General features: G+C 30.9%; 1 protein-coding gene across 1 annotated transcript; it reads right to left on the bottom strand.

Annotated features, from left to right (window-relative positions):
* Positions 1 to 3207: 3207 nt before the first annotated feature.
* On the bottom strand, positions 3208 to 6443 carry LOC120213544 (peptidyl-tRNA hydrolase 2, mitochondrial-like). Its single transcript, XM_039211655.1, has 7 exons — positions 6207 to 6443; positions 6037 to 6095; positions 5225 to 5284; positions 5064 to 5133; positions 4120 to 4189; positions 3373 to 3399; positions 3208 to 3292 (listed from the first exon to the last, which is right to left on the bottom strand). Exons 1-7 carry the CDS (start codon positions 6408 to 6410, stop codon positions 3243 to 3245), a joined length of 540 nt encoding a protein of 179 aa, XP_039067586.1. The 5' UTR covers positions 6411 to 6443; the 3' UTR covers positions 3208 to 3242.
* Positions 6444 to 12248: the final 5805 nt, after the last annotated feature.

Raw genomic sequence — 12248 nt, 5'->3', positions numbered from 1 at the left:
AGGGTAAAATTTTATTTTAACCCTTGAACTTCATATAAAATTTTAATTATAGATTTTTTTTTGTAAATCTAAAATAGTTTAAGGATAAATTTGTAATTTAACCTTCGTAGAATTTTTATTATTCAATGACAGAAGAATGATATTTTTGAAAAAAAAAATTAAGGGCATTTTAGTCCAAAACACCGGTAATCCAACAATACCTAAGGAAAGGGAGGTAATGACATTCCCGATAATATACCCCAAAAAATCCACAATTGGTAATCTTACATTACCGGAAATAGAATTCCTGGGCTAACTAAACGGGGGAATGTGGATTCCATTCCCATGGGAATCCCACATTCCCCCATCCAAACACCCCCTAAGAGTTAGAGGGGTTAAATTGTAAAAAAAACATAAATTATAAATAGTGATTAAATCGAATTAATTGAAAATTCAGAGGTAAAATTGAGATAGGTGACCAAAATGAATTACACATCAAAAGGATAGAGACTGTGGAAATAATTTAACTATTTGGTATTTGCACTCTAGTCCCTCGATTATATATCCCCCAAAACCTAAAAAAATCATTTCAAACCTTTCACCTAAAAAAACCTCTCAAAACACTCTCCCCTCTCCCTTTAACCAGCCTAACGTCGGACACATTCCGACAACGCCCCTCCATCTCGACCGTTTCTCCCTGCCGCTTCGGCCACCGAAAAAAATCAAACTTACTGAAAATGTTCCTCATGCCACCCCGAAGCCAAACCCGAACTCCAAATCTCCACGACAAAGCCCAAACGACGCAGATCTAAAGAAAAGCACTTGGTTTTTACCTTTTCCAACGAGCCCCTTCAACTTTTAGCAGCCGCTTCTTTTTTGAGCCAAGATCGGGGCTTCTTTTGTTTGTTTTTTTGATTTTTTGTGTGGTTTGTGCAATATTTTGCTTCGTTTTATTTGGCGTTTTGGTGATTGGTTGCCTTCCTTTGTTTGATCGTTATATGCTTAATTTTTTTCGTTTGTTTTTGTTTGATGTTGTGTTCGATGGGTATTTCGTTGTTTTGTCGTGTCCTTTACTGTGGTTCATTTGTGGCTTTTTATAGACTCTAGAAATCGGTTGCAACCCCGAATTTGTCGAGATTTGGGTGTGGCCGACTCTCTCAGCGTGGTGTTCATGGTTGTTTGTGGGTTGGCCGAAAACTCCGGGATGGTGCAGTCACGGGTTGGCCGAATTTTACTGTGGTCGGCGACGCTGCTTGCTTGGTGTTGAAAACTCTAATGGACTTGTGGCCTGGGTCAGGCCTGCATGCTCAAACGAGTTTTCCTTTCTTGGATCGTGACCTTTAGATTGGAATAGAAAAATAAGAAAAATAAATAAATGAATAAAATAAAATAAATAAAATAAAATAAAATGGAAAATAGAAAATGGAAAATGGAAAATGGAAAATGGAAAATAAAATACTAATAATATTTATATTTATATATTTCAAAAAATATGTTTCAAAAAACATTTTTAAAAAACTATATTATATGTTGCCAGCAACCGATTTTTAAAAACTATATATTATATACGTTTTCAAAAATATGTTTTCAAAACTATATATTATATGTTTTAAAAATTGTTTTCTAAAAACTATATATTATACGTTTTTCAAAACTATACTATATTATTATATATACTAAATAAACCCCGTACAAAAATGGGTGACTATAATATTAATACAAATTATTAATATAATATTTATTTGATTAATGTAATATTATTATTAAAGTAGAAACTTTAAATTATTGTTTTGATTTTTAAAATATAATACTGCAAATATTATTGTTAAACTAAATATATTTAAAATTTTAGTATAAAAATTTATAGTTTACCAAAAAAATAAATAATATTGTTTTATATATTTTATATTAATATAATAATATTCGTGTATTAAAAGATATATTAATTGTAAAAATTTTATTGTTTTAAAATTATATGAATAAAGATTATTGTAGTAAAAATTTATACATAAATCTTTATGAATACAGATGATATTCAAATGTGTGACTTTTAATTATTTATTTTAAAAATATTATAAATACTAATTATAATTAAAAATAATTTTTTAATTTTTTAATGAACTCATAACACCAAGGTAGAATATAATTATAATATAGATATTAATTATTTAATTATTTATTAATAAAATGTTAATATTTTAATATTATTTCAAATCTTAATTTTTATATTTTCTTTGTATTTAAAATTAAAAAATTATAAACTTTTTACAAAATAACCAATCAATAAAAAATATATTTAATTAAATTATACAATAATCATATCACTTTTAACTTTTTTATAATTTCGAGGGGGTAAATCTCTTACATAAATGAAGCGAATGAAAGATAATTAGTCGTCTTCTCTAAAAATAAATTTTAATTTCTCGTAAAAATAAAATATTTTGTTTGTACTTATTATTAGTAGCCTATTTTATTTCCTAAAATTCTATAAATTCGTATCTTACTATAAAATTATTGAATCTGCCTTTTCCAATAAAATTTTACATCCGTTTTTATGTATCATTATTTTTGTTTGTCATTGGTAGATTAATTATAAAATATTAGAAAATATCTAAAACGTTGTTGAATATTATGAAATAATCTTCAAGCTGACTAGAAATAACAGTCAATTTGTCGCCATCGTCACAAAACTGAAACAGAAGTTTCTAAGAAGATCTAATACCACCAATGATCATCCTTTCAAAAACATGTACAGTTGACGAAATATGTTTGATGAAAATACGGTAAATCACACAAATGATCTATCAATTATATGATGTTGTTTTGTAAGTCTTCAACTATTAAAAGTTACAAAATATTCTCCGATCATAAGACATTACTTTGTTAAATCCCTCGACTATTAAAAGTTACAAAATGATCCCCGACTATTTATATGTTTTAAACTAATCATTTTTTGTTAAAAAAATTTATAATAGACTAAGCTGGACATTAACATCTTGACTAAGATATGATAGTCATTTGGGATTTTAATATCATATTTTATCAATCAACATATTAATGTCCAACTCAGACTGTCATTGGTTTTTTTACAGAAAATAACATTTGAAATATATGAATAATCGGGTGACCAAATGACTCGAAAAATCAATATCCTTTAGTCAATGAATTATTTTGTAATTTACAATAGTTGATGACTCAAGAAAACAATACCATGTAGTTAGGGAACCATTTATGTACTTTACCCAAGAAAGAAATCGAAGTTGTTACAACAGCTTCAGCCCACCAGTTACATCATCCACCATTTCTATAGGTCCTACAAACAACATTCCATGGTAGAACCAAAATATAAGAATAGAAATTCGCAGAATTTTAGGCAAACCAGAAGAAGCTTACCAAGAATAGCCATCACCGTCCTCGAATCTGAATCAGAAAAAAAAAGCCTTTACAAAGGAAAAGCTATCCAAATGAAAAATGATCTAAATCTGTATTTCTTTAACTCAACAGTTTCGTCCAATCTTTTCTATTTTTCCTTTGACATAATCTCAAAATTAGTCCCCGACGTTTATTGAAATGGTCATCCCCCCCTATTTTTGGAATATTTTAACCCTTAATATTTCATTTTAGGGAAAAAAGACACCTAATATTTGATAGAATAATCACTCTGTCTCTTATTCTTTTTTCTAGGGCATTTTAGCCCTCAATGTTTTATTTTAGGTTAAAAAAATCCTATTTTGGAATGTTAATTATGTGTTAATTAATGATTTTCATCTATAAAGGGAGCTTTTTAAACCAAAGTGAAACGTTAAGGGCCAAATCTCAAAAAAAAAAAAGAATAGGGACCAAAATTACAATTTTGGTAAACATTGGAGGCTATTTTTGACATTATGCCTTTTCCTTTTATGAAACCCATACTTTGATTTCCCATTTTTAGCTAAAAACTTGTAAAGCAATGAATAACTAAGGGTGGCAGAAGAATAAGAGAAAATGGAGTGCTATACCCAAGTTCTTTTATATAACTTAATCATGAGTGAATTCACAGGCTAAGACAAACTCTCAGATTGTGCAATTTAAAGAAAGTGATGATTTACTGTGATGACATGAATGATAAAGGAAGAAAGAAATTTACACTATGCTACTCACTTGGAGCAATCTGAGTTCTCCCTGCATCAATGGTGATATGTGTCGGTATGTTTAGTGATTTTGCCCTCTCCTGAAAAGTTAATAATTGATAAAACCACGTAAAATGAAATACTGAGTCATTAGAAATTATAACAATCTAATGAGAAGAAAAAAAAAAAGTTGTTGATGCCATTCAAACCAGTGGAGCGTGGACCATTTGTTGGAGATAGGTTTGGTAACAATAAAAAGAAGACATAATGTCACGTCATCACTTTCAACACGTGGCATGTGTCACATTATCACTTTCGACACGTGGCATGTGAACGTCATTGCTTTCGATGCATGACATATGCCACACCATCACTTTGGACACACGACAATCTCACATCAACGTCATACGTTGACCGTTAGTCAACTAACGGTTTACATCCACAATCAAGGGACATTTTGCCTCAAAATGAAACGTTAGTGACCAAAGAGATAAACAATCATAGAAGCCAAGGTGACTATTTTGTCAAACGTTTTGGTGAATTTTGGCATTATGCTAAAAAGGAAACATCAACCAAGTCCTAAGATTTGTATCAAAGAATTACCAACAGCAAGGTAGTTAATATGCTCTTGTATAAACAGTAAATGGTTAATGCATCATATAGAGAAAAATGGATAAATCTAATAGAGCCACTCTTGTATAAACAGTAAATATGCTCTGCCCTCTACTATCCACAAAAGCAAAACCATAAACTTATTTCTTTCACCGATACTTAGAAAAGAAGGGGTAAGTTCCGCATCAAAATAAATTCGTTCTTTCATCTGAAACGTGGGTTTTTTCTTCGGACAAATTTCTCTGTTGATAGATTGTTATACAAATTAATTAAATTACAAGATAGAGGGAGTTAATAGTAAACGGGGTACCCATAATATTTATCAGAATATGAAGCACAGGAATAAATCTTAATTACACTTACTTGCAAAACTAGCATATCTTCCTCGCTATCAATTTTCACAACCACCTTCGGTTGAGCACACATCTCCCACCTGCATATTAACAAAATAAGAAAATGAAAGACAGACAGAATGAAAAGCACATAATCTACAGTTTAATAATATAATGCCAGAAATGCTCTACCCGTTCAAAGCTTTTGGTGTTTGGTGTAGGATATTTTTGTAAAGACCCAAAGTCGCATGACTAAACGTTAAAAGAAAAAAATAAGTTGGATTACGAACTGAACAAAAAGGGATCCAACAGCACAAATTTATGTGCAAATCAACTAAGGGTCATGCAACAAGAGGTTAAGAAATCATATCAGATGAATTGACCACGTTTTAACTATATAGAAGATCAGTGAGCAGCCACCAAAGTAGCAGCCTTTTGTTAAAAGTTGGCAAGAAAATGAATCTGCCGATTTGCTGTTTACTGAACCGCACGGTTGCACATGAGGAACTTTATAAATGACCATACCAAATGTGTTAGTTTTGACTTTTGAGGAAATTAAATTCCCAAATACTTACAATCAATTTCTTACAAGATGCTATGCCATGATGACATGAGATTGATAATGTCACAGATGACGCAGTGCAAAAGTTACAATCATTCACCGAGTATGATCTGCTATAAGCACTCCTGCGTATCACACCCCAAGCATTCAAGTATAATGACAATTTAATTGATGGTAGTCACGGTTCCAGGCAGTTGCTTTACTTTTTCTCGGAAGCATATTCATCATCAGTTACTAGGAATAAGCATGTCCCATCTAATCAACAAAGTTATGGATTAGGAAAGGATCAATCAACAATCACATAGTAATTCATTCAAACGTAAGAGAACATTTACCACACTACCTGGCTTGACTGCAAACTCATATCTCATTTGCAAGCAGTTGCATCTAATGAAAAGCGTAATAAGTACTGAAACCAGAAAAAAGAAAAAACAAGGCTCACCTGCACTGGGTAGCAAATTTCCCTTTACCCATATTAAGATCATTTCTTACAACCAATACCTGAAGATAATAAAAGAAAGACGGAGATGTTCAATGTCTATTTTTTTACATTTCATAGTTTGCCTAACATACCAATGTCAATCCCAAGGAGTTCGAGAAACTATTCAATACCATTTTAAAATCCTCTAGAATGTCAGCCAACTTTTCGATTTCCAAGGGTTCTATGATCTTCTTATTTTCTTTAGAGAATGCAGTATCTTTAGTTCCTCTAGATGAGAGAAATAAATAAGTAGGATGGTGCCTACCAATGCAATACCCCAAGGCAAGACAGCCAGCCCCAACTAGGATGGCACTCAACCATGACAGACCCACCATTTTAAAGAACCAACGACAATGCCCCCTTTGTCCTAAAAGCTACAAAAAGCATAGAAAAATCACATATTTTAATACAATTAAACTTATGTTACAGATAAATGAAAGGAAAAAAATAGAAACTAATAATGTTATCATCAGTAGCAGTAACAATACAAGTAGGGCTTATTTAGGCTCCATTTAGTTGATGTTGGTTTCTGGCTTTGCAATTGACATTCAGCTTCCTATAACGTTGCTAAAATGTAAAGTAAATGATAAAGGCGAAATGATAACTAATTAGAACAGGCATAAATAATTCAAGTTTAACACCAGTTACAGCATCATTATTGTTCAACATAAAAGTATTTTCTTATCCAAAAATGATTGAATTTCTAAAATTTTGTATCCAAACATTTTTTTCTTCATACTTCCAGGGATGGACCGCGGGGAGCTGGCGGTGGCAGTCGGCCCCACTCCTGAAATTTTCAAATTCAATAATTTAGATATTTTTTTTATTTTCTACTGATAGTTTGTTTGCGCAAAAAAATTTTCATAAATTCATTTCTCCCTAGAATTTTGTAAGTTCTCCGCCCAACATAAAATCATGCTTCAGTTCCTTGTACATCCAAAAGGAGGGGGAAAAGCAGCTAGCAAAAACAACAACCAATTGATAGCTAAATTACATAAATCAAATTAACAGAGCCAATGCCAGTAAAAAATACAAGAAATATGTAAAATGTGATTGGTCCAATTAAATTAAACACCTAATTTTCATTCCAGCAGATTTTTAACCACATGGGTTTCAGGCATTAATAACAATTACATCTCTGAACTTTGCAAGTTTCAAACTTTATCCTAGATATTCGCTAATGAAGAAAACACTTCCACAATCACCAGGAAAAAAATACATCATAATCTTAACTCAAATTTTAAACAAAAAAATTTAACGGAAAATGGAAGAAAGAAACAGATAAAGTATACCGATTAGAGCTTGGGTCAGGGTTCGATCGTGGAGTTTTTGACTTTGGGTTAAATGGGAAAGTGGGTTTTTTTGGGGGGATTTGCTATTGGGTTCAAAGCAATGGTTAAGTGAAACAAAAAGAAAATGGCTGCTTGCGATCGATAAATGGGGAGAAAAGGAGGGAAAGGGGATACGTACAGTCAAATTCAGAAAACAAAACAAAAATGTAGCAGCAAGTAAAGCAGAGAGAATTAACAAAAGCAAGAAGAGAGTGTGATCGTCAAGAGTAGAGACGAAATACAAATTCCAAAATTATACTAAATGGCTTCTACTTAAATAAATATGTTAGAGCCGCCATTCACTTTCGGTACTAATTTAATTTTTCAGTTGTCTTAATTACGAAAATTATAAATTAAAAATAAAATAGTATACAAATTAATTATCTCCGATTGATTAAAAGTACCCTAAAAATTAAAAAGATGTTGGATTTATAAAATAAAATATTGAATTAATCAAAAAGAAAAATTAACAAAAATTAAATTATTATACCTTGAACGGAACAAAGAGAAAAGAAATATATACATACATATATATATATATATATATATATGTCGAGAAATAAATAGAAATAAAATTAACATAATGAAATGCTAAAAATAAATAGAACTAGTTCATGCCATGTAAAGAAATAAATTACACATATTAAAAACATGAAGTGATGAAGAAGACAATGTAAAGAAAATGATAATTAAAAATGTCAAATGCTAGATCAAATACAAACAAAGACAAAAAAATAATTAAATTAAAACAAAAAGTAAAGAAAATAATAAAATAAATAAATAAATTATCAGATCAAAAACTCATGAAATATAATAGCCTTTTAGATATAATTAATGAAAACATGAATTAAATAAAGAAAGTATTAAATTAAATAAAGTGAGTGGTGAATTTAAGAAAAAAAATTGTAACTAAAATTGAATTAAAAGCATGAAATGGGTTTTAAGAATAGTTTAGGATTAGCGCTGCAATTAGACCCTACCCGTGTGAAAACACGTGGATTCTCAGAGGATCCGAATAGGTCATCGGGTCGCTATAAAGCCCAGAAATCATAAACAACTTTCATTTTTTCTTCCCCAAAACCGATCAAAACTATTTTCTTCAAAATCCTCTGAAATGTTCTTCGTGTTCTTCATAACACGAAAAACATTCAATCGAAACCTAGATTTCGACTGTGCTCCGCCTCGCCGGTCACCGTTCATCGGCGGTGAAACCAACATATTTTACACTGTTCGAAAGCTTATGATATTCTCTTTTCAAATATCCCCACCACTTTTCTCAAAAAGTCTCGAGGAGAGCTAGATCTGAGAAAGACCTTTCAAAAACCCCGCTTTTTTGAAAATCCCCCCTTTTTCGAGCATCTGCTTCTCTTTTCGTGGGTTTTTTCGAGTCAAAAAAAGAAAACAAAATAAACCAAACACCAACATGCAAGTGCCAAGCCAAGAAAGGGAAAAATAATACCTTTTTTATTATGTTTCTTTTCGAAATTTACAAGTATCTTTTGTTTCAATCTCTAACTTATTTTTTGTTTGATTTTGTAGGGATTTATAGACTTAATAATCACCCTTTTTCGCTCGGTTTAGAGTCCTAGTTAGAGTAAAGTCCTTTAGGATTTTGGTTGTTGGCTTTATTCTCCGAAAATAGTTTCCCACTAGGGAATAACTTATTCAAAATCGCTCGAAAAATCGGGGGTTGTGGAGCCAAATCCCTCCTTGTTAGGCGGTTGCACGGATTGGGGGTTGTTAGGTTTAGAAACCCTAAAGTTGGTCTATGTCGTAGGTTGTTGGATTGGTTGCAGATCCAACGGTTCAGGATCAGCTACGATGTGGTGATATTTTTAGGGTTTTAAAAACCCTAACTATTATGCAATCTGAGCGTTGATCGATGCCAGATCTTACGAATGGGAACGCGCAGCGCTTTTACTTAAATTTGAAACCCTAGTTTGCTGGGTCAGGCAAACTTGGGCTTCTGCTTGTTAGACTCTTAGTCGGGTCAGTTTGTGGGTCCGACCTGCTTACCAGGTTGGGCTCCTTCATTCCCTCATTCTGGACTTGGATTTGGACCTTGGACTCCCTGTTGGACTAAATAAAACAAAATATAATAAAAATATAATAAATATAATATAATAAATAATATAATATAATATAATATAATATAATATAATATAATAAATATATAAATATATATAATATAATATAATATAATATAATAAATAATATAATATAATATAATATAATATAATATAATATAATATAATATAATATAATATAATATAATATAATATAATATAATATATATATATAATATAATATAATATAATATAATATAATATAATATAATATAATATATATAATATAATATAATATAATATAATATAATATAATATAATATATATATATAATATAATATAATATAATATATATATATATAATATAATATAATATAATATAAATATAATATATATAATATAATATAATATATATATAATATAATAATATTTTCAAAAATATATAATGTTTTCTAAAAGTATATATTATATATGTTTTCAAAAACCATTTTAAAAACTCTATATATATATATATATATATATATATATATATTATAATATATATATATATATATATATATGTTTTCAAATTATGTTTTTAAAACTATATATCATATATGTTTTCAAAAAGGTTTTCAAAACTATATACTATATATGTTTTCGAAAAATGTTTTTAAAACTATATATTATATATATTTTCAAAAAACGTTTTCAAAACTATGTTTTCAAAAAAAAGTTTTCAAAACTATATATTATATATATTATATGTATAAAACCCCGTACGAAAATGAGGACTGCAACTGCCCCTTTTTGCCCATAGTCGTGTAACGGGAATAGAGCAAAGATTAAGAGGCACTATTTTCGTCCATCATGAATGGATCACCAGGTCTAACATCCTCTGTTATGGGGGTCGATTCCCATCTTATCGAAAATCCTCTGTCGTAGAGTTGAAATTCAATGTTATGATTGGTTTGTTAACTTGGACTGAATTACGGATGACTCCATCGCCATGAAGCTGAGTCAATCTTGAAATGATGGTTTGCACGATATTCGTCGTCATAACATTGAAATTGTGGTTGACTCCTTCGTTGTGATGTTGAATTGAAATGAAAAATCTTGAGTACGATATCATTCGTTGTGAAGTTGAAATCGTGGACCTCTTGAGCGTGACAACCTTCGTTGTGAAGTTGAAACCGAGCTCAAAGTATTGGAAAGTAACTCTTGAATCATCTTCTAGCCCAATATTCTTCATTGTTAAACTGAAATTTGACCTAAAGACTTGGCATGAAAATGGTTTTTCATTGTTTTGTTACAGATCACTCATTTGTCATGAAGTTGGGTCAATCTTTTGGGTATGATATCCTTCATTGTGAAGTCGAAATCGTGGGTGACTCATTCGTTGTGAAGTTGAGTTCAAATCGATTTTGAGTTGGATATCATTCGTTGTGAAGTTGAAATCCAATTGGTGTAAGTTGTATCGTTTTGAGTTTAATATCTTTCGTTGTGAAGTTGAAATTGACTCTGACAAGAATCTACAAAATTATATATGCTATGCTATGGATGCAATGTCCTTATATATGTCTAAAATGCATATGTAACATGTTATTTTAGAGAGAAATCTCAATCTCCTGGTGTCGGTTTTGATGACTTTTGACAAACTTGATTTTCTGATTCTTGATTTCTGATCTTTGATTTGACATATACTCTGGGAGTTTTGTGAAATAAACTTTATCTCTAGTCTTGACTTGATCAACTTTGCCTCAATTAACTGGAACCCATTATCTCGAGTGTGGCATAACAACCTTTATCGGCTTCCGGCCACCTGTACCTTCCAAAAAATCTTTGTACAATAATACGTGATTATCTTTTTTGAAAGTGAATAAATCATTTAAATTCAATCTAAGATGTTTGAAAGGAATTGACTTGGAGAAATGGACATATTTATTTATAAGGGAAAAGGAACAAATAGTACATGACAAACATTCTGGAAAGTCAATACATAAAAGAAATATAAGTAGATGGCTTATATCTCAACAATGCGGGCACTTTTGAACTGATACACCATTAGATGACTTTTGAGTACAACCTTTGTCAAGAGAACTTTGAAAATGCGATAATGTTCGAGAGAGTGCAACATTTCTTCGATTCGTTAAGTATGTAAAGGATTTTGATGCCATGATGCCTTATTGTCTTAATACGGGACCTTTCTCGAATCATTATCCAAATTAACCTTTCGGGTTTTCAACTTGGATCCATCCTTGGTTTCAAGATGCCCTTTGCGGGTTTTCATCTTGGACCCACCTTATTTTTCTTGTTTTTTCTTTTTTTTCAATTTAGGGCGCCCTTTTGGGTTTTCACCCTAATCGTTTTTTTCTTGTTTTTTTTTGTTTTTTGGCTTTTTTTGTGCTTGAACTTCGGGCGCCCTCTCGGGTTTTCATCTTAAACAAAGTATTTTTTGACTACATCTGAATTAACGAAATTAGGTAGTTCCGACCCGTCCATTTCAGTTAGGATAAGAGATCCTCCGGAGAAGGCCTTTTTCACGACATAAGGCCCCTCCCAATTTGACATTCATTTTCCTCTGAAGTCTTTTCAAATTGGCCAAATCCTTTTTAGCACAAGATCTCCTTCGCGTAATACCCTTGGGCGTTTCTTATTATGTGCTCGAATCATTCGTTTTTGGTAGAGCTGACCATGATGTATGACTTTCAACATCTTTTCTTTTATTTGGTTCAACTGATCATATCGAGTTTGTACTCATTCTGCATCATCTAGTTTAACTTCTGACAAAACCCAG

The sequence above is a fragment of the Hibiscus syriacus genome, unplaced genomic scaffold, assembly GCF_006381635.1.
Source record: "Hibiscus syriacus cultivar Baekdansim isolate YM2019G1 unplaced genomic scaffold, ASM638163v2 tig00110030_pilon, whole genome shotgun sequence".
In the NCBI taxonomy this organism is placed as follows: domain Eukaryota; kingdom Viridiplantae; phylum Streptophyta; class Magnoliopsida; order Malvales; family Malvaceae; genus Hibiscus; species Hibiscus syriacus.
Note: the sequence above shows the minus strand (reverse complement) of the source record. Positions and strands in the feature narration are given on the sequence as shown.